At 41.6% G+C, this 23,414-nt stretch overlaps 1 protein-coding gene across 2 annotated transcripts in view; it reads left to right on the top strand.

The window, feature by feature from the left end:
- sdk1b (sidekick cell adhesion molecule 1b) overlaps positions 1-23,414 on the top strand; it is a 277,817-nt gene that overhangs the window by 205,580 nt on the left and 48,823 nt on the right. For both annotated transcript variants that reach the window (XM_005929299.3, XM_005929297.3), the window contains 8 exons: positions 4,734-4,874; positions 8,228-8,409; positions 12,317-12,432; positions 15,703-15,898; positions 16,864-16,962; positions 17,899-18,090; positions 22,072-22,193; positions 22,299-22,411. In XM_005929299.3, coding sequence (XP_005929361.1) covers positions 4,734-4,874; positions 8,228-8,409; positions 12,317-12,432; positions 15,703-15,898; positions 16,864-16,962; positions 17,899-18,090; positions 22,072-22,193; positions 22,299-22,411 — 1,161 coding nt within the window. The remainder of the gene's footprint in view (positions 1-4,733; positions 4,875-8,227; positions 8,410-12,316; positions 12,433-15,702; positions 15,899-16,863; positions 16,963-17,898; positions 18,091-22,071; positions 22,194-22,298; positions 22,412-23,414) is intronic.

The following is a 23,414-nucleotide window of genomic DNA, read 5'->3' as shown; positions in this document are numbered from 1 at the left end:
CATCAGACTTGGATGTGTGATAAAATGCTTTCCTCTGTCCCATTCTTGTTTGTCACGCATACGGATTATGCTTTTGGAGCTTCAGGAAGAAATGAAGACATATTGATCGACATTTTAACTTATTATATGGAAGACAGCAGAAATGGTTCAGGCTTTTTCTTCAGGCAAATCTATGTAACAGGAATGCACTAAAGGCTGAAGAAGGTTTAACGTGGGCTGGTAACAGTGATCTCAGTCTAATGTGGTTGATATCTGATTTCAATCAGCCTCAACTCCTTAACAATTGGTGCACTTTTATCACTATTTCTTCTCATAGTTTGCAAGACTGTTGTTGTGACCATTCTTAGACATGTGCTTGCAAACATCTTTCCAGAAACAGGTAAAAAACAAAATCCAGGTTAAATCTGAATTGAAATACCTTAAAATAACAAATGTCCTGTCATATACCCTTTTAAAAAAATCCCAAATAGCAAAGTAAAGTGCAACATCAGAGGCTGATTGAATATGCAAGATCAATATGGTAGATGTGAAAAAAACGCTGTATTATGTATAAATTCTAACAGCCAGTGCAAGGCGAATAGAAACTGAAGCACAGTAGGAGATAAAGTTCTTTGGTTTTATCTAAGAGAACTGCTTTAGTATTTGGATGTCTGTCTTGAACTTCACTAAACACTAAAAACTGTTTCTTTTGTTTTCACTCTTTGTTAGAATAACTACATAATTAACCTTGAACATAAGAGGTCAGCCTTTATTTCCATAGAGCTTAATAGGTCAGTATTGCTGCTGTGGCCTTCAGATGGTGTGAGTTTTGTGACTGCTAACAAGAGGTTAAAATGAAAAAGTGAGGACCACAAAGTGCTAAAAGCAGCTATTAACAGTTACAGGAGTATTTGATGTTTTATGCTTTCATTTCTTTATCTTCAGCTTGACCTTCAGATATATTTATAATATTTTTCCCCCATGATTGATGTTAGACACACACTTTAGACATTACGGACTCTATCATGCTGACTTTGACCATCATTTTGCACCTAAAACTATCCTAGTAGGTAATGATAGTTCATGAGCATCTGCAAAGTAATGAGGCTGAACTGCTCAGTATGACATGTCACATAACTTAGGGTTGCACGAAAAAGTAATTAATGATTAAGTAATGAGCAATGAATGAGGAGTTAGTAGTCTGTACCACTTAGCGGCTGGATCAGAGTCAATCAGGAGGAGCCACTCATGGAGAAAATCTTTTCCTCGGTGTCACAGAGCTAAATTATGAACTAATTATTCATTAATAAAGTGTCTCCTCTGTTCACTGGTGTTTTATCATAATGTTCTAAACTGTACATTCTTCAGTTCGGAATTACGGGAGAATTGCTCGTTAATATTCCTTTAATTATCAAATCATTAGTGAATCGTTTCTCAGAACTACTCCGCGTGTTTATGTGTTTCTGCAACTTTCACTTCTGGCCTGGCCTGAATATTTGTTTACACGAACCTGAGGCTAAAATGTTTTTTAGCATCGCAGGGCGACAAATCCATAAAACTCTTTCAGCATATTCTAATTAAAGCCATCTGGGAGGGAGTCGGACTCTCACACGTCCTCTGGGCCCCTCTGTTTTCAGGCTTCAAGAGAATCCAGCCCGTGATGAGAAACTTTGGCCAGCGGCATTTTTTTAGTTAGTTGAGCACAAAGTGAGGATGAACGCTAACGTTAAAGCGGCGTATGACTGAATGCTGTCACTAACTGCCTGAAGAAGGCAGTGTTAAATAATCCTTTGGCTTTTGATCCAGTCAGTAGTCTACCTCCCCACATCCTGTTGTCTTTTTAATATTCTTGCATATATTTTTTAAAACAGTTTGTCTTTTAAGGTCTGCTCTGCACCATTGAAAGAGCATCTGCTGCCACATTAGATTTATTTTGAAGCATTATTGCTGGTATAGAGTAAAAATGGTGCCATTGATCAGAACATAATATGAAATGACAAGCATAAAACACATATGCAGTAGCAAATGTGAGCCGTAGCTGGCGTTGATTCATTGTGAGAATACGCAGAAGTATCTCTGTTTCCCTGACTGAGTCTCTTTAGTGCATCACCCTTCGCCATTTTTAACCTCCAGCAATGCAGCACAACATTTAAAGGAGACAAGAATTAAAGTGTCAAACAAGACAAAAATAAGCTAATCTATTCAGCAGCTTTGCACCCAGTCGTGTGATACCTGGTTTCTCTCTTTGGATTTCCGCTGCTCTCTGTTTAATAGCACTCCTTTTCACTCCTGGCCAATCAAGTTGGAATGGGGCCACGCTCAACATCCCAGTAACACCATTAAATTTAAGCGCGAGCATGTATTTAAAGAGAAAGCCAGCAGGCATTAAACTGTGGAGAATGACACAGATAGAAACTTTTCCTAATTCCCACTGCAAAGGGACTCTCAAAATGCCCCCCGTCACTCTCTCTCCTCCTCCTCCTTCACTCACACATTTCCTCCAGAAGATGTCCTCCCTTTTTTGTCTCCCCCCCCCACCCCACACTTTTTTCATAGCAACGAGGGACACGGAAACTGTGTCACACTGTGTTAAGTTTGGGATTTCATTTGTTCGCTTGCAGCGCATATATGCATGAGTGTTTCATTGATGTGTTGTTGTGCATGAGCGCATTGGATGGGGGTAACAAACAGTAATGTATACTGCATTTAATCTCCTGTGTGAGGTTGATGTCCTCACGATGAACCCGCTCCGTGAAATATTTACTTTTAATGGCTGGACGGGAATTAAGGCAGTTCACGGGAAGTTTCTGCCATCGAGGGAAAGTGTGTCAGTGTGCGTTTGTGTGTTTTATCTGCAATCAAACAGTGATTGAGTGGCTCTGTTCAGTACAGTACGGGTGTGCGGCTTGTTTGTATAGCGTGAGTTCATGGATGTGTATTAATGTGCACCATCAATTTCAGTCAAAAGCTGTGGCGTAGTTGTGGATTATATATATTCTCCATTTCCAGACAGCTACCCTAATGCCCATCTCATTCACACAAGGCCCATTAGCCTATAAGTGTGTGTGTGTGTGTGTGTGTGTGTGAAGGTGTATGTCCCTACAGCACCTGGTGTCTGACAGTGCCTAACCTAATGGAAGTAAAGCACAGCTGTAAAACCACTGGCCTGTGCTATATATCCGCCTGTGCAAGTCTCTAGCTAACAGCTTTCACACCCCTGCTTTCACACAAACACACACGCTTATAGATGTGAACACACATTTATCGACGCATACTGATTCACAGACACACAAATACAGACAGCCATACCACAGCTAATGGTTTGATAGCTTATAGAGAATCATTCAGAGTGAGATTGTGGGGCACGGAGGGGAAAGGGAGGAAGGGGGAGGCTGGAGGGGGATGGTAATGTAAATCTCCAGACATAATCCACGGAAGGGGAAAAGACCATCGGATGTAGCAGTCTGTCTTAAGCTGGGAGAAATTTGTTTGGAGTGTTTGTATGTGCGTGTGTGAACACATATGGCTCTGATTATGTTTGCTGAGCCGCTTACTGTAAAGCCAGAGGCTGACCAGCTCAGCCCTGTGTGCTTTACTAGCCGCGAGAGAGCCGGGAGCTTTAATCACGGGGGTGGGGTGGGGGTGATTGGAGAGTAGAAGAGGGAAGGAGATGAGTAAAAGATAGAAGTACAGAATAATTGAGGCCAAAGGACATGATGGATGAAAGGTGAGAGTTTGCAGATGGGAAGAAAAAAACAGAGAAGTAGTTCAAAATGTCAAAGTAAAGATGGGAAAAAGGTTTGGAGAGACAGAAGAGGGCAAAGGGAGAGCGGGATCACAGTGGCTCGCTGGAAATAAAAAGACAAGCTCTTTGCTCATTCTCTAGTAATAGTGATTTAAGTATCTTTTGCTGTCACACTGTGTAGCTCGTCTGCTCGGGGGATTGTGGTTGGGTTGAGGGTGAAATAGACGCTATCCAGACAAGAGCGTTTGAATACAAATTCAACTAAAGTAGGAAGATCTGAAAGTTAAAATGGGAGGAATAAAACAGAATATAAACAACCGGACTGCAAGACGCAGGCAGAAAATGCATGTTTGTTTCTTTAAGTTGCCGAACAAAAACAAAACAAAAAACACGACAGCAACTCAACTTGTATGGAGTTCATGAAAACTGTGTTTTAAGCACCCAGTCTCAGCTCAATCATTCCCAGGAGAAATCTTCTGGTGCGCTGGAAGTGATGCGTTAAGCGTTCCCAGCAGCAGCAGCAGCGCTGGCTGTTTTTAAATGAACAATATAGCAAGAGATGAAAAACAAATGTATTAAAGGAAATTGGAAGATACACCAGGAGACAAGCAATGAGAAAGCTGAGTGCAGAATTCAATAAGAATTCATCAGAGCTGCTTAAACTGCGAGATGATTTTCTGGAATAAGTTGCAGCTCCGTCCCGTGTATCTCCACTGACAAACACCGTCACTGATTTGGAGGCACACTGACCCCCTCGACTATAAAAGATGAAGATATTTAGGAAACAGTGTTGCTAAAAAAAAAAAAAATTCTTTTTAGCCTGCTCGCCTAATAAAGTGTTCCTCTGCAGACGGTATGATAAGTGATTGCTTGGACGCCCTGTGATAACGATAAACGCCTACACTTCTACGGCGACACTGATATTCTCATTACGCGATGTCTAATAAACTCGATTCATAATAATTTTTCTGTGTCCCTCTCTCTCTTTCTCTCTGTCTGTGTGCGTTAGGCTCATGCTAAGAGAGGAGGCACCCAGCGCTCCTCCGAAAAATATTGTGGCCAGTGGGCGCACAAACCAGTCCATAATGGTCCAGTGGCAGCCTCCACCAGAGCCCCAGCTTAATGGCGTCCTCAGAGGATATGTACTCAGGTAAACACACACAGAAACATGCACGTGTTTGGGTGTTGTTATGCAGTGTAGGGATAGTGAAAGTAACAGAAAGAACTGGTACACTGCACATGTGACTTAGCGAGTGGGCCCATACATTTGTTCCCTTCTTGGGTGCAGCAGAAAGTGTCACTGGGATTTCTGCAAAACTTGGTGGTCCTGTGAGTTTGGTGCAGTTTGTGGATGAACTGCCGACTCGTTACGGCTCCTCTCTGTCAGAACTTGCATTATTTGTGCTGCTAAATAATCCTTGTTTCCTACCAGCTTCATTTAAAAGAAAATAAACTTTGTAAAAGCACAGATTTTAGGGATTCTCTGTACTTTGTTTTTACTTGCATTTTATACTCCTGGAGATTTTAGTGAAAATTTGCACACAATGATCGCTTAATGAGTCATCAACAAAACTGTGCTCAAGGTCAAGGTCACATTTGTCGTTGTACAGAACATAATTGTAGTCCGGATGAGCTGCTGCGTCACAAACATTCTGGTTACATTGTGTTCTAGATGAGGCCTTTTTTTATCTCTCTCAGAAGAGGACAACAGTGGTTGCTGTAGTATAAGGTCATAAAAATGTAAAGTTTTTTCATAGCATGTTCATGATTGACTGTTTTTGCTTATTCACAATACGACAGCTCTCTTTCGCCCAAATAATGGCTGCTTCATGTTTCTTACTGATAATAAGCAAAATAATGCTGAACAAGTTGAATAGCTTATATATAAACCCCAGAAAATTCTTTGCTAAACTTTTGTTCAGCTAGTTTCACCTTAACATTGAGGATTTTCTAAGTGGTATTCAGCGCAGAGCCAAATGGGTGGAACTTGACCTCATCCAGCTCCATCCTTCTGTACCTACATGCACCACCGTCCTCATTAATGCAAGTCTGGACCTACTCAGGCTCCACTCACTGGCTATTAGCATTAATGCAAGCCCTTTGTCACACAGTACTTTAACCTAATGGAGAAAAGCTGTTGACATATTAAGGTCGGTCACTTCCATGGGACTGTAGACGCTGGCATGGCTAAGGTGACTTTTTTTTGTAGTATTTTTCACAATACCACCAAATTGCACCCTGCTGAACACACTCTGTGAGCATGTTTGGCTCATAGGAGAGGGGGTTCGTTTAGAGCTCTGCGCCTGAAAGCTTTGGGTGAAGTCAGGTGAAGTGGGAAAGTCAGGTTATTCTGCAGCTTTCAATTTCACTTGGAGCTGGACAAAATCAGTCAGGTACCTCTATTCTATTAGATTTCTGCCACTAGTTAATCATTAGTGATACTTGTAGTTTTATAGTGTGTTGTGCTTAAGTCAAGAACTAATACCTATTCCTTTCTGTCATTGTTTGTTTGTGTGAGTGTGTCTGATAGACAGACACAGGAGAGCTGTCTTTACAGACACACCTGCCGCCCTTTAGTCCTCCATCCCTCCTTTTTGATGTTTACCCAAACTGTGATACAAAGTGTGTGTAATCAAGCCGTCATCAGCTGCCTAAAACAAATTTGCATGTAATTGCAGTAGAAGTTATCTAGTCTTTATCCTCCTTCACTGTGTTATCTGCATCCACTTCAGAAAATCAGTAGAAAATGGAATCGCACACGTACGTTCCCACTATATCATTTCCACTTTATAGGACAGAGCTCCCACCTCCTTCCCTCCCATTTGGATCTCCTTCCTCCTTGTTGTGTCAGCTGGCAGATCCTCACTCTCTTTCTCCTTGTTTCCAACATCATTCCCTCCCCCTCCTTCTCCTCCTCCTTCTCTCCCAGTGTGAGTGTCATTGTATCAGGTGGAGAGAGAGGGTCTATCTCCTCTCCACTGCAAAGATCCCCCGTCGGCCTCCAGCGCCCCCTCACTTTGTGTCTGTGTATTTGTGTATATGAGCATGTTACGTGTGTGTATACAGCATGTATTTGTGACAGAGCGCTGACTCAGCCGGTGAATCGTAGGAATATCCTGTTACAGTGAATAGGCTTCATATTAAAACGCTGACATGGGGATTATTACTCCATTCAGCTCCATCAGATATGTACAGTACCAAAGTGGTATTACACCTCCCTGTCTGGTTGGGTCATATATCCTTTTAAGTGGACGTTTATATCACATATACTAAAGCAAAGGCCTTGGAGGTGCACTATTCAGGGATGTCTACCCAACATTGGAGATTTTTAATCTTTAAGAAGCTGTAGAAGGACTTCACATTAACAGAAAATTCTTAATCATACTTTACATTTAAATGTACACTAAATAGCTTATTTCCATTTATTTGAACATACGTATCAGAAAGTCCAGTATTAGAGATGGAAAATCACCAGATACCCCATGATACATGTTACAGTATCCCACTACTTAAATCATGATACAACATTATTGAAATTTGAAACTTAACATTTATTGCACTTAATAATAATCAGTTTTCCAACTGCAAATAATATCCCCACAGTTAAAAATGATCTCATGTTTTACCAAATGAAATAAAGTTCTCTCACTTCATTTGTTTTTTTGTTGTTTTATAAATTTTGATTACAAAATGGGATTCGGAAGCAAACCAACGCTGTCATTAAAACATGTCTTAAATGTTCAGATAAGATGTCTGCAGTCAGTATGTGGCTGAATGGGGTCAAGGTGGAAATTGCATGCCATCTCTTTGTGATAATACGGTGATTAACTGTATACGTCAGCAGAAACTCTAAAATCTGTTGCTGTCTACATGCACAAAAATTCACATTAACTAGCAGGATTTCTTTGTATAGGAGTATAATCAGAAGACAACCAGTCAAGTTCAGTCTCCTATTGCAAATCATGCCACAGATGAGTTATGCTAACTCATCAAATGCAATCAAAAGTTGTCTCTGCCTCTATCTGCATGCAGAAACTACCCGAACGTGAAAAGGAGTCAGTGCAGTGAATGGATAACCATGATCTTCTGTAGTCATACGGAAGTTGCTGTCCTGTTTTTACTCTAGCGTGACGCAGCTATATTGGGCTGAGCCGGTTTGGGAGGTAGCTAACTGTGACCAGTGTTTGTTGGTTTTCTCTGGATGGTAAACCTTTGAGATTTCTTGAAAATATTTCATTATATCATAAATAAGTAATAATGTAAAATATTAATGTAAAGTATTTTCTGGTTGAAGATTATGTTTTTTGTTCTACATTTGATGTTTTTACATTAATCTATTGCATACTTTACTCCCTATGTGGTCACACTTACTGGGACAGGAATGTACTGTATAGCCTTTTTGTGTGAGTTAGACTCATACCATTTACTTTACTTTCCTAACGTGTTTTTCTGCAAAACAACATATTGAAATGTGTGCGTGCGTCTGTGTGTGTATGTGTGTAGGTACCGTCTGGCAGGGCTGCCAGGAGACTACCAGGAGAAGAACATCAGCAGTCCAGAGACCAACTACTGTCTGCTGAAAGATCTGATCATCTGGACGCAGTACCAGATCCAGGTGGCTGCCTACACAGGAGCAGGCCTGGGTGTCTACAGCAGTCCTGTCACTGAGTACACACTGCAGGGAGGTAAGTATGCACACACTTTTATTTCTCAAAGCAAATATACCAAGTCGTTCTGAGAGGTTTTTAATCACTGCTCCATATGCACGCTGCTAAATATAAAATACTGTGACACTGTTGAGTTAGTAACCCAAGAAGAACTCTTCTTTGGTCCGTGAATCTTTAAATATGGGCCGGAAAAGACTTCACATCAGAGCAATCACACATTATGAGCGTTGACTTATGAGCAGACTTTATGTATTATGTAATACAGGGGACAACGAGGGATTCACATGTTCACTTTCTATGTGAATTAAATGCAACGCCTGCAAATGAAGTGTTAAGGAAGCTATTCCTGAGAGACTGACTGTTGAAACTTGACATGCAAACATGAGCATTATCTGACCAAAGCTGAATAAATCATGCATTGTAATATGGCATTAAACAAACAACATATTAGCATATAAACAGTATCCAAAATACAACGAAGCCTTAAATTCAGTTTGTTTTCACAATAACACAACTATAGAGATAAAAAAGAACTATAGTTTTATAGCTAAGCTGACAGTAAAGGTCCATTTGTATTTTTCAGTTTCCCTCGTATTGTGGCAGTGAGTATATATACTTACATCCTCATCTGTTTAATGTTTTTGGGTGGGGATCAGACGACTGAGATCAGTTACCAGCACCCGCAACGAAGTTTCTCCATAACCTGACAAGCTTCACTCTCACTTAGAGGGGTGTCGTTTGATGCGGTTCAGACTTGTTGTGCCTGAGGCATTTCCTCGCAGGCATACCAACTTCACTCGACTGGGAGGAGACCCTAGGGGCGACCCAGGACATGCTGGAGGGACTACATCTCCCATCTGGCCAACGAGCACATTGAGATGAACTGGGGGGAATTCATGGGGAAAGAGTTTCTGTATTGCTCTATAAATATAAAACATGGCATATAATACATTTAATAAATATGGCTGGAAAGAGCAACACGCTTTGAAGTCTCTCAACATAAATAAAGGAAGAGTATGAAATGAGGAAGAATGTAAGTGAAGACTGTAAAGTGAGATGAGAGGAAGTGGTTGTCGGGGTAAATCTCCTTTAAACGCGTGTTCGTCTTTTCCTGGCTTTTATTTCAACCGTATATTATCTGTATTAAACATGGGCCAAACACACACACACACATGCACGCTCGCACATAAAACTCAGAGTCATTATTACAAGAGTTCGGGACAGGTTTATAGACTCAGGAAAGGGAGTTAGGCTCATTAATTATTCTAATGTGGTTTAATGGGAGTGGCTGCGATGGATTCAACATTTTCTCTCTCTCAGTGTCTCTGAAAGGATGAAGCTAAACTCTGTGTTAGACTCTGATAACATTGCTCTCTCTCTCACAAGCAGCCTTACACGCATACTAAGATTCACCCAAAGGGAAGAGTTTAGTGTTTTATCTGAAGCTGTGAGCTGCAAGGGGTTAGAAGCCAGTCCCCAGGAGCACAATCAGCATGGCAGGGAGGGAGAGAGCATCTTTAACATCAATTAATCTTCTGTCTCCCTCAAACTTTTCTCATTCTTTGTTCCCCCTCCTTGCAACATCACCAGCAACACCATTTTTCACTAGTTTTTGTTTTGGTCTCTTTCCACCCACTTTGTGTTTGTGCGCGTGGGTGCGCGTGTTTCATCTGGCCACTTCAGCTCAAATGTAAAATGTAAAGGGCATTCCCATCATGCAACAGTACATTATCACTCTGTGGCTCTCTAGCATCAGCATAAACCCCTTACTGTGTAATCACCATAACATGTGCCCACAGACACTCGCGCGCGCACACACACACACATCTGCACTCAGTAACAGGCGCGCACGCTCGCAAGCACACAAATCTCACTGTCACCCCTTTTTCTCTCTGTTCCTGGCTTTGATGTTTATTCACTCTGCTCCCCACCCTCCATCTAAATGACCAACTGTTTTAATAGAGTTCACATAACATAGATAAATAAATAAATAAATAAATAAATGAAGATCTACGTGCAGAGAACCATTCACACACGGACACAAAAGAAAGGGGAAAGAAGAAAAAATAAACAGCACAGGCGGTGTTGGGTGATGCAAAATGCATTCAGCTTGTGAGAACCAAACATGTTCGACGCTTGTTTGCAGTATTTACCTCCTGCCAGCCTTCTTTTTTCCATCTTGAACAAATAAGCTACATTTCATATGAAAAACTGCTGCTGTATACACAGTATTTTCCACAGCTTCTATCTTATCGCGTTGCACTCTTTATTCTCCGACTCACTCTTAGGCGGCTGATGAATGCCTCGACCGAGCTCGTGCGTGTTTCAGATTCTGTCATTTGAAATCGTCACCATCTTGCTTTCATTTGAATGCACAGAACATTTTTAAACTTGTATTCAAACTTAAACACAGATGGATCAAATTTATTTAACATTGTCAGCAACATGGACGGTTGCAGGCTTTTTTTCTGCTCTTTAAGAGATAAATAATACATAGTAATGTGACAAATAAATGCTATAAATACTTCATGGATGAACGCATATGTATACGTAAGATAAATGTGAGCTCGAGTGATTTAACACCCGTCACTGCTGCTTCTTTTTGCTGAACACAGTGCTGGTGCAGAGCCTTTTAAGACCTAGTCCTCATTTCGACAGGTTCAGATAGATTATTTCATAACCTTGCTAGCAGAAGTTGGGGCCGTTTCAAGGGAAAGAAAACCATGCCAGTTAGAATCTGTAGGCTGCAAATCACTGGAGAAGTTCCCACAGTCACTGACGTGGTTCTGACTCTGGGCCCAGCAATTTTGCGGTGCCGTGCTGGTGTCAGCTTTTTGGCGCCAGCGTCAGTCTTTTTTTGGTGGAAATGCATTCAACCAGTTCTAGTTTGGGAGCTGCGTCAGTGGAGAAGGGGTAAAGGGGACTGCTGCCGTGGCTCTGAAGGCAGATTTTCAAAGCTTTAAAAAAATTGCCCTATTGATGTTATGTCATCAAGGCTTAACACACTTAACAAAAAGTTCAAGCTTTGTGGCCTGAAAGAAAGAGCCACTTAAAAAAGAGAGGGAAGAGTTCTTCAAATTAAAGGTGTTTTGTGACACTGAGTCATAGGAGGGCCTTTTGTCTGTTAAATATTAATATAGATCAAGCGTCTTGTTTCCTTAATCAACTCAGTTCTGTTTTTAATCAGTAAATCATGCCGTAATGGGCAGTTCATGGCTGAAAGGGCTGCTGGGTTAGTACAATGGGTGTTACGTTGATACTGTGAGCTAGCAAATCCAGTGAGTCATCCTTTTTCACAATCAGCCGGTAATGCATCAACACCCTAATCTCATTCAGTCAATCCTATAAGGTAACAACAATCAGGGAACCCCATCAGCTCTGGGGAACGTCGGCCCATTTTTCGTGGCTTTCCTTGTAGCCAGCAGATATCCAGGCCAACACTTCCTGTGTGTTTGCCAGTCGTTGTTTACTAATGCAGATGCATTTAAAGGGGGAATAAAAAGAAAATCATCACATACGTCATGGTCCCCAAAATCTTGTCACTTGCCTACAGAGTTGACATGTTCATATAGAGATGAATAAGTTACTAATATGCAAAATACAATAGATTAGTGGAGCTTTTCAGACAATACGTTCATTTTAAGCAAAGAACAAAGGGATAGGTTTGCCATTTTATTTTGCAAGCTTAGCAGTTATTTATTTTAATTAAATGAGCAGAGCCTCCACATAAATCATTGAACTGTGGTGCGGGTTCATATTTTTACAACTAACACTTATTTAAAAAGAAAAAGCAAAACAAAAATGAACAGTTCTGCAGCTTGGGCCTACAAGTCTTAATAATGTTTTTTTCACTATATAAAAACACAACCTTCCTCTTGGTGAACATGTTGCAGTTAAGCGTCCTTGTTTTTGTCTCTGCCTTCAGTTCCCACAGCACCTCCGCAGGAAGTCCAAGTTGTTGCTATAAATTCAACTACTATCCAATTCACTTGGAACCCTCCACCTCAGCAATTCATTAATGGCATCAACCAGGGGTACAAGGTAAGTCTCTGAATATGCTTCACTGCTTATTCTTTTTTCTTACATTTTAAGTCAGTTTTTGATGTGTTGACAAATTTCTTTAAAATGAAATATTTCATAAAATATTTGAAGGACCAAATAACTCTTTTAAATGTCCAATGTCATCCTCTATCTTTACGTTTTGTTTCTACACAAACTGAAGTTTGCCCATGACTGACTTTGACCTGACTCTCAAAAACAGAATAAAAAAAAACCAGATTACTCAATATTTTATTCACTATTTTAATAATTGAAGTTTGGAAAAGAAATGGAGTTCAGCTCAGAGGTCATGTCCTTCTCTCTGCTCCTGTGTTCTTGTTTACTCCAAGTCGTAATCCAAGTCAAGCGCGGGGTCGATTCCAAGAAGAAGAAAATTACTGATGAAGCAAAAAATAAAAGAAGGGATTAAAAAAGGGGAAATATTAGTGGATGCCAAGAAAATATGGAGAGAGAGAGAAGATCATAATAATAACGGTAATAAAGAAGCAGGGAAATGGGGATGTGTGAGAAAAAATGACTGAATATCATGAGGGATCTTTATGTAGTTCTGGTCGGCAATTTATTTTTCACTTCATTGTAGCAGCCAACCCCTAAGGAACTGATTAAGATGACAAAGAAAACACATCATTGTAGCTTTGCGTCACTGGGTCTGTTTTAGAGTGGGAATATTGGTTGATAAATACTATATGGCTTTCCATCTTTTGGATGTGACTCTCTGATGTTGCCACTGCAGCCTGTGAGTGCTGCCGTGCACGTGGGTGTGCATCTTTGGGTGTGTTGTGCTGCTTAGAGGGGCAGTTGATAATGATATTAATTAAAAGAGGATATGAAGCAAAGCCTCATCTCATTTCACCCCACCCTAACCCCCACAGATCACTGACTATATACAATGCCCTTAATAATGTAGCTCAAAACTCTCGGCCAGATAAAGAACCAGACACTTCTAATGAGTTTCATGTCTTTTATTTACTTGTCCTTGAAAGTATCTTCACTCATTCCTTCCTGTCTGTCAAACACGTCATCTCTATAGGGCAAAAATATGCGTTTCCATTGCAGCCCACTTCTAAATACACACCTTTATACACACACACACACACACACACACACACACACACACACACACACACACACACACACACACACACACACACACTATCAACAGAAAACCCAATCATCCCAGCACCCTTTGAAAGTGAGCTTGAGGATGCCACATCAGCACTCTTACTCCACTGCACTGTACTGTGCAGATAATACAGTAGAATTATAATTGAAAACATAGAAAATGCTGTTTTACTGTGACACACTGGGTGCAGTGGTGCACCCTTTAGGAGGAAAAGCAAAGCTTTTTTGAGCTGGTGTCCTGTTGCAGCTAGATGTGATACAATGTGCACAGCAGATCCTTTACTGTAGTAATCCGAAAGATTTCTTTTTCACTTAATGCGTTTAGATCCACGGAGCTATAGAGGTGAGTTTTTGGAAAGCTTGTCCCACTGTGCTGTTTTAAGTGAAACATGTAAGTAAGTAATGTCAAGAGGATGTGCTGCTATAATCCACAACACCCCAAAAACCAGCATGGTTAACAAGCATGAGACATTTTCTCTGAATAAATAGCAGATGTGCTGTTCATGCACAGTAGTAACTGAGTGGAGAAAGTTGCATCGATGCTGGTAGCACGATGTGACATTAGACACAAGCATGTTGTCCAATTAACAGTGTAGCTATAAGAGAAAATACTGTAACCTAAAAAAAAAAGCCTTGAACCTTTGAGGCAGCACATCGCAGAGCTCACAAAGAAAACAGAGCAGCGAGGCATTGTGCATGCAGGTCAGAGTTTTTTCAGTCATCAAATGCTGACATATAGAGCCTATTTTGCCAAAGAATCACACCGGCCTCAATGGCATGTTGACGTTCAGAGCCACACTTAGCAGTCATTATTACTGCACATATCTGAAAATGTGGTCTTCATCTTGATTTCGGTTGTATACCTTCGACATTTTGTGACTCCGTTGTGGACAGTTGTGTACTACCACACTGACAAACTCACACAGCCAAGTAAAAAACAAAAAGTCCAGAGAACAGCTAACGACAGCAGCTTGTGCAGCATTGTTTTCTCTATGACTTTATTGGCCTCTGACATTATTGTGCAGAAGTTTGGTCCATTCTTCTTTACAGCGTTGCCTCAGTTCATTGAGGTTTGTGGGTATTCATTTATGGACAGCTCTCTGGACTTTGACTGGGCCATTGCAACACCTTGGTTCTTTACTTTTTCAGCCTTTCTGTTGCAGATTTGTGAAGCTGTAGCTGTAAGACAGATGGACTCAAATTGACTGTAGAATACTTTGGTATACAGTACAGAGGAGTTGATGGACTCAGTGACTGCAAGGTGCTCAGGTCCTGTGACTGCAGAATAATCCCAAATCATGACTGAGGTGTTTGTGCTGATATGCTGTGGGGGGTTTTTGGTTTATTTTTCCCAATTATGGCATCGTGCCAAACATCTCCACTTTGGTTTCATCTGTACAAAGCACAGTTCAGATGCAGCTTTGCATTCAGATTCAGTTCTGTCCACATTTTAGCCAGTTATTTATTTTTTCATTAGGGTCTATCAATATGGGCACCCCATCATAGTGTTGCCCGTGGCTTATCTCTCATTATGAATATGTGAGTGTTTGCTTTTCACTGTTTGTTTTTGTGGTTAAAGCAATAACGCAAGCCAGGCTGCAGTGGGTTCTGAATATAAATGAAGTCTCACTATAAAGACGAATTAACCTTTCATTAGGCATTTAGTTAGACTGATTATCAAACTTAGCGTATATCCTCAGATGCTGCTATGATTGACAACGGCCTGCTGGCAAGACTTTAGAAGTGCTACACTGATAAATAAAAAGTATGCTTGTTTGGAATGCAAATAACTTTTCTCGAGAATAAAACATGTTTATTGTTTAGTTGTTTGTCAGATTTGCCAGTAGCATTTGGCAGTTTTAAACTTTAATGACAAAAACTCTCGGGTATCATTCTAATTTGAAAAGATCCACTGTGTCCCATACTGTGGTACAAATAAGTTTTCTTTCATAAATGCGCTCCCAATAATGGATCCAGTAGCCTGGAGCTGCTGAGTCAAAATAAATGACAAAAATAGTGGAAATATAACTCTGATGGACATTTCGGGTTCTGGGGTGACCTGCTGGACTTACGTTGGATTCATTGACTATTATTGCTGTCACTAATGACAATTTTTCTAATTTACCACAGCTGCTAGTGTGGCCAGAGCAGTCTCCAGAGGACGTTACTATAGTAACCATCACCCCAGACTACCCCAGTTCACGCCACACAGGGTTGGTCAGCGGCCTCAAGAAATTCACCTGGTACTATGGCTCTACCCTCTGCTTCACAACGCCTGGAGATGGTCCCCGTAGCCCGCCCACTCTGGTGCAGACGCATGAGGACAGTGAGTATTCAAACATGCACAAACACACACGCACACGAGCAACAGCGTGAATAAAGCCAGCAAACAACACAAAGAACTCCCCTGTGAATAATAATAAAAGTGCATTAGCTAGCTCTCCGTTCAGTCCAGCTGTTTTTATCAGTGTGATACACAGCTGTGTACACAATACCCAGCAAACACAATACACCTGCACTCACTGCTTTCTTTCAGGCTCTTAGTTGCCTTTCACTCATTTTTAATTTCTTTGTTCTTAGTTTCCCCAGACGTCTCCCAGTTCCCTTTTATTTATTTATTTTTTTCTCTACGTTGTGTCTTTCTAAAGGGAATTGACTCATATGTTTTCAGGCTTAGTGGTATTTATAGCCCACTGTTCCATGGATAAACATAATAGCTGCAACTCCCAGCTACAAGTGCACATGCACACCATCACTCCATCAAATAAACACAATAGCCTATAGGCAGGCAGACGAGCAATTATTACCAACCAGTAATTATTGAGTGGGAAAGGGATATTAGTAGTCATATGTACCGTACACACATACACACATACACAGCAGTGGCCAGTTATTGATTGGTTGCTGGGCGTGTCGGCAGGGTTAACGGTGGGTGTAATTCTTGCTTGATGATAGCTTTTTGCATCCGCCTGTGTGTGTGTTTGTGTGTGTGTGTACACGAGTATGAGTGTATGAGAGTTATTGAATGTCTCAGATGAATAGCTTAATCGCTCTGCAGGGAGAAGGGGTTAGAGAGCGATTGATGAAATGAGAAGTGGCAGGGTTGCACCCACCTGTGTGTGTGTGTATGTGTGTGTGTCTGTGTGTTGGTCAATGTGATTAGGAAGAGGCTTGTGAAGTCATAGGCCATAGGTAATATGCTGTGTACGACAGAGATGTGTGCTTGTTTGCAATCAAAAATTGCCTGATCCACATCACTGTGCGTGTGTGTATGTGTGTTTTGTTTTTCAGCCCCTGGACGTGTTCGCCGTCTAAGCTTCACTGAAATCTTGGACACATCGCTCAGAGTCAGCTGGGCAGAACCTGAAGATAAGAACGGCATCATCACCGGTTAGATCTTTGCAACGTGACAGTAAAACTAAAGGAGCAAAACAAAACTGCAGATAGCCTCTAATAATTTCCCCCCTTTACCCACATTTTTGATGAGATAAGTAATCTTCTCAAATGACCAATTTAAGTGAATTTATAAAAGCATCCCCTCTCTTTATAGTTTCTTCAGTTTCCTCCACTTAGTCTCTTACTGTCCCCCATCTCTAAGAAGACGTCTGTGTGTAACTGATTCATCATCAGCTAATCCTTTCCCTTTGCAGCTTGTCTCCTCTTTTTGTCTCGAACATGCCCTCATCCCATGCCTCCCAACACCCGTGGTCTTGTTTGTGCAGCACATCGCAGAGCTCAAGGCACTTTCCCCCAGATTAATTTAGCCCTACTTCCTCCTTGGCTCTGTTAGTCAATGGGGAACACAACAAGCTGCTGTGAATTAAGCGATAACTCTACATTACACGTTTGCGTCTTTGTGTTGTTGTCCAACATTCATCCAGCACCTCCAACACAGGACCACAACCCGACAGCACAGGGAGCAGTGGCTTTCCAGTCAGCATACACACAGAGGAGTGAGAAAATGGGTATTCAATCAAGGTCACCTTGCACATTTACTCTTTTCTCCTCAACCTGCTTTTCATCCAGCACCTGGTGAGCAGGGAGACAGATGAGGGACCATTCACTCTCTCCGGGGCTTTACACACAAATGGCCTCACACACACACACATTTGAAGGTGGAGTGTGATGCATGACTGCAAAGATGCGATGGGACAGACAGGATTTTGACTGGAGTTACCCCTTCTGTACTCTCCCCTCCTTTATGGCTCTGCACCTCTCATTATTTGTACGTGTGTGCGCTTTTGCACACGTGCTTGTGTGTGTACTTGTGTCTGCTTGTGTCTATATGCGCCTTTATTAACCCAGCGTGTGCGCTACACCCCGCAGGTTACATGCTGTGGTGGGAAGTGCCGAATGTGGAGTCAAGTCGCGAGGAACGCTCCTTGCCCAACTCCACCCTGCAGTACCAGCTGACCGGCCTCACCTCCACCACCGTGTACACAATACAAGTGGCTGCGCTCACTGCTGCAGGACGGGGCGTGGTCACATCCTCCACCATCTCCACCGGGGTCCCACCAGGTACAATAAATAAACGCACCGGTGCCTGTGACAGCGGATGTTAAAAACTGTTTTTCATGTGTGTGTATCTGGGGGTGTGTGTGTCTGTTTGTGTGTGTGGAGCCGAGTAAATATGAGTGATGAGCTGTTGCGATGCCATTGTCTTCCCTCAGGCTGATAAGTAGCTGTTACTGTGAATCCATGAATCATCACCCACACAGCGAGCGCACACATCGACAAACACAGTCACACACAAGAGCCGGTCATTTACAGCATCTCAGAGAGTGCTTTAGTGTAAGCTGCAATTGTGTGTGTGTGTGTGTCTGTGTGTTCTGTGCGTTTGGACTTAGGCCAAGTTGCAATCATTATTAGCGCTGATTAACTGCAAATGGCAAAGTGGAAGAAATGCAGCAATGGAAGAGAGAGGGCAAGAGACAATCAAAGAGCAGGACTGAAGAAGGGGGAAAAAGAAGAAGATGGAGGAACATAATGAGGGAAGAACAGAAAACATGAGAAAATCCAATCTCCAAAGAGTCGAAGACCAAAGTGTCTCAGAAATGGACTCAGAGGCGGAAAGCAAAGTGTGGGAGAATGGAGAAAAAAAACACAGCTCATACAGCGGGATTTTTGTCCTAACATTTTCTGATTACTAATTTATGAATAAAAGAAGAAAAAGTGAAAGCAGGATGGATACAGACAGTTCAGATTTGGAGGTTATTCATTAATTCATGAAAGCAAAAGACTGAAGGAAAGACGAAGGGCTGAATATTAGGTGGGGAAAAAGAACTAAAGAATGAGCAGCGAGAGAGCGAGAGAGGAAGAGAGAGATCCACAGAGTATAGATTCTTGTCTTGTTTATTTATTCATATATTCATGGAGTTTTGTCATTCATCTGCACGAGGCAGCTGATATCAACATTTCCACATATAACCCTTACAAGTTTGCTGCGTGCATTTACAGAGCAGAGTTTGCTGATAGCTGTAATTTGTCTTGCGGTGCACACATGAACCGCACTGTATCCAGACTAAATGATGCCTTGTTTCCACAACGGTTGGACACGTCCGCGTTTTGTTGTCCCGTTTCAATGAGGAATCCTCTCAGGTATTCTTCGAAATCTGTCCGATTTACGCCATTTGGCTTAACGCGTCGGCTTTACAAACGTGTATTTTGTTGTGTTCGGCAAACACGGCGCTTGCAACAGAATTGGATGGATTACAGCGGATCACGCCGTCCAGCGGTACCAAGTATTAAGCAAACACAGCCGAGAGAAGTGTTTGAAAAGAGGCTCTAAAGTGCTCGGTCTTGATTGAGTGAGATAATTTAGAAGCAAAGTGGATTGTGATGATTTTTGATTATGCCAATTTCATTAACAGAAACAAGCTGTCACATATTTTATCTGTTAGCTCCTGATTAAAACGAGCGGATTTTCAGACGCCGTCTTCCGAGCCGTTGTCATATGTGCCGCCTGCCAGACCAATGGCAGTTCAATTCAACAGCTGTCAGTGAAGAAGTCTATTCCAAGCTATAAAACGTGTGAGTGTGCGCGTGTGGCATTTGAAAGGTGGAGCTGTAAAAACCTTTAATAGGAATTTTTAGTTCTGCTTGAATTGTGCATACAAAACGTATCATTATTCCTCTGTGATTTATTCAAGGTTTTAAAAAAGAAAACTCACCACAGGGAGAAAATAATAGTTGTTTTGTGGTTGTTGTCGGCCAGATTCAGCTCGGCTCTCATTCTGAGTAAGACAGAAGCAACTTTTTAGACTTTTAGTCGGCCGTGTTTTGTTGTCGCTGAACAAACTTGGGCCACATCAGTGATTTTTTATTGTCAGAGAACTTCTTTTGTGCTGTTAGATGAAATAGTTGATTTCCAATTATTCTTTCTTGCAGTTATTGATACTGTCACGCTTTGCTTTCAAGTGTGTAGCATTTGCCAGTTGGGGATGACAATTACTGTCTAATTAGCTTTGCCGAGACAAGTTATCATCACAGCCAAAAGCTTTTTAAAGTTGATGTTTCCACAGTTAATCATTGATATTTTTTGGGGGGGGGAAGAGAAAATAAACAGCAAAACTGAAATCCTTTAGGTTCCAGCTACATTTTGTCAGATAAGCTCTACAGTTCTGTACTTTGCTGATTGACTGGCTGCTGCTGGAGTGTACAGGTGGGGGTGGTCATCTCCACCAAGTCAGATTCTCACTTTTGTCATTGCCCTCCGACAATACTGTCATAAGAATTCAGCCTATTTTGACATTTAGAGACTTTATATGGGACATATTGAAACCTTCATCTTACCTCCACTGCTGTGCTGTGTCACTGTCTCACTGCATTGTGTTATTGACCTTGGAAATTTTTGACTGAATTCTTCTGAGAGAGAAAAAAATGCAGAGATTCTTGTACTTTAGTTAACAACAACCTTTTTAATCATACTTTTGTATGGTCAAACATGGAAACATTAAAAGTACTGGAGGAATTTTTTTGGCTTTCGTACTTGGCAGCATGATTCATGCTTCTTTTTTTCTATCTCACATTAGCCATGTGGCAATTCTCAGACATGTTTTTGTCAGTTATGCCATTTTACACATTTGTATCTGTTTGCAGATAAAAACATTTCAGTGTTAATATATTTTTTATTCTGCTCTTATTTACAATCCAGAATCTTCAATCCTACAATCAGTTTTCTTCCATGCTGTGGACAATTCATTCATTTGTCCATGTGTCCTTTACTGTTTGGACAAAACACAGGTCTCTAACTGGATGTGTATTTATGTGGTTATCGCAGCACCTGCAGTAGGAGGTGTTTTAGTTTTCTTTCCTCAAATCTAAATCCACTGGCCACTTTATTAGTTACACCTTGTTAATACCGGTGGGTTGCCTTCAGAATAAGGTGAACTATTCCTCAGAGATTTTGGGCCATGCTGTGATAGTCTCACAAACTTTTTACAAATTTCTCAGCTCGACATTTGTAATACAAATCTCCTTTTCCACATCATCACATCTCAGGGGTACTCTGTTCAATTGAGTGTGGAGGCCATTTGAGAACAGTGAACTCATTGTTATGTTCAATAAACCAGTTTGAGATGATTTGAGCTCTGTGACATGGTGTGTTTTCCTGCTGAAATTCCCATCAGAAGATGGGTACGCTGTGGTTAAGTGTGCCAAGAGAATATCCCCCGCCATTGCACCACCACCTGCAGCTGAAACTGTTTATACAAGCAGGATGGAGCCATGCTTTCATGTTGTTTACACCAAATTCACTTTCTGTTCAAATCCTGTTCCTTCCATTGTACACTTTTGCTGATCCAATGCAAATTGTAGCCCCAGTTTTCTGTCTGTAGCTACCAGAACGGGCACCTGGTGTGATCTTGTTCTGCTGCAACTCGTCTGCTTTAACGTTCGTCGTGTCGTACATTCTTCTGCATACCTTGGTTGTAACAAGTGGTTTATGAGTTCCTGTTGCCGTCCTCGCAGCTCAAAGCAGTATGGCCATTAGTATCAACAAGGTGTTTTCACCCAGAGAGCTGAACTTGCTGGATATTTTCTCTTTTTCAGACCATTCTCTTTAAACACTAGAGATCATTCTGTGGGAAAATTGCACATACCAGCACGTCTGGCACAAACAACCATAGCATATGCAAAGCCACTTAAATCACTTTTCTTTCCTGTTCTGACGCTTGGTTAGAACTCATCAAGTAAACATCTTAACCATGTCTACATGCATAAATGCACTGAGTTGCTGCCATGTGATCGGCTGCTTAAATATTTGTTTTAATGACTAGTCGAAAAGTTATACCTAATGAAATTGCCAGTGAATATTTAAGACATCTTAAAGCCATACACAGACTTCTATTCTCATTAAAAAGGAACATGTAATAATCTTTTTTTCCAGTAAATGTTTTACATATCTGCATGATTATCAATAATATGCAGCAGTGACAGGTATCTTGCAAACACTATCTGCATATAGGCTAAAGCACTGTTTTTTCTGTTTTCTATCTGCAGAACTTCCTGGTGCTCCTTCAAACTTAGTCATCTCCAACATCAGCCCTCGGACCGCAACGGTGAGATTTCGACCCGGTCCTGATGGCAAGACTGCCATATCACGGTGGATAGTTGAAGGACAGGTGCGTGTGACTGTGTTTGTGTTGCATGCACACTTTTGTGGTCAGCTCTTATTGACAAATCAAGCAAAAGAGAAACTGTCTTCCATCTGATTACCTTTTCAACAGGTGGTGAAGGATGATGGAAAAGAGGAGGAGTGGAAAGTTGTGTACCAAAAAGACAACCAGCCAGATGCAGACACTCTGGAAATCCCAGACCTCACTCCTTTCACTCAGTACAGGTGAGCAGCAAACACACATATCCCACGCTACCACCTGCACACACACATATAATCAACAGCTTCCTCAAACACATCTCACTCTGCACCAGGTTCTGCTGTATTGCTGGGCTCAGGAGAAGTTAGATAAATCACACAGACACACAGAGAGACAGTTCCATCTGAGACTTTTCTGTTTGTCAGCACCTTCACAGCTGCTGCATGCAGATCCTTATTACCCTCCTGCAACTAGCCAGAGGGAAGGAGAAGGATGAGGACGGGGAGAAAAGAGGTGATCAGAAAGTGGGAAGGGCAACAGAACACATTAAAGAGAAGACGAGACAAAGGGATTAGAGACGAGGAGAGGAGGAAATGGAGGAGGACAGCGGAGTGTCTGTAATCCCTCCTCAGGGGGAGCTTGTATTTTGTGTATGTGATCAATCGCCATTCTGAACAGCAGCAACTCTTCCCCCTCTCACTCTCTCTCGCTCTTTCCTTCTCCTTCTCTAGCTATTTGTCTGCCTATCTTCTCTATTTATCGGGCAATCTGACCATGCCTTCCTCTTGCTCCCTGTATCTCGGCCTTCATCTGTAATGGGATTGCAGTGTGTGTATGCACGCGCTGTACACTCACAGGGATTATGTTGTCACAGGCGACACCATTGGGACGTTAGATGAAGTGATGCACTTGTCAGTATTTCTTATCCCCTGCTTTAAGTCCCTCTTTACACCCTGCTCTCTATCTCCCAATACAGGGACAAAAACTCAAAGATGTAGCCTCTTACACAACCTGCACGCTCCCACGGTTTATCGTTCAAAGCCACACAGAAGCACGGCTTCTTTTAGAAGTTACAAAAGTAACAAATACTCCCTAATGGCTCTGCTTTCTTATGTCACTTTTACTGACTGAATACGTGGCACTATCAGTCAACTAAACAAACTCTGGCGGAGAGTTCCAGATCAAAATACTGAAAGAAATATCATATATATGAGATGGGACAAATTTGATCTTAGCACAGAAAACTGA

This window comes from Haplochromis burtoni, unplaced genomic scaffold, assembly GCF_018398535.1.
Source record: "Haplochromis burtoni strain Fernald_Lab_line unplaced genomic scaffold, NCSU_Asbu1 Contig_122, whole genome shotgun sequence".
Classification (NCBI taxonomy): Eukaryota; Metazoa; Chordata; class Actinopteri; order Cichliformes; family Cichlidae; genus Haplochromis; species Haplochromis burtoni.
This window is presented reverse-complemented; position numbering and strand designations above follow the sequence as displayed.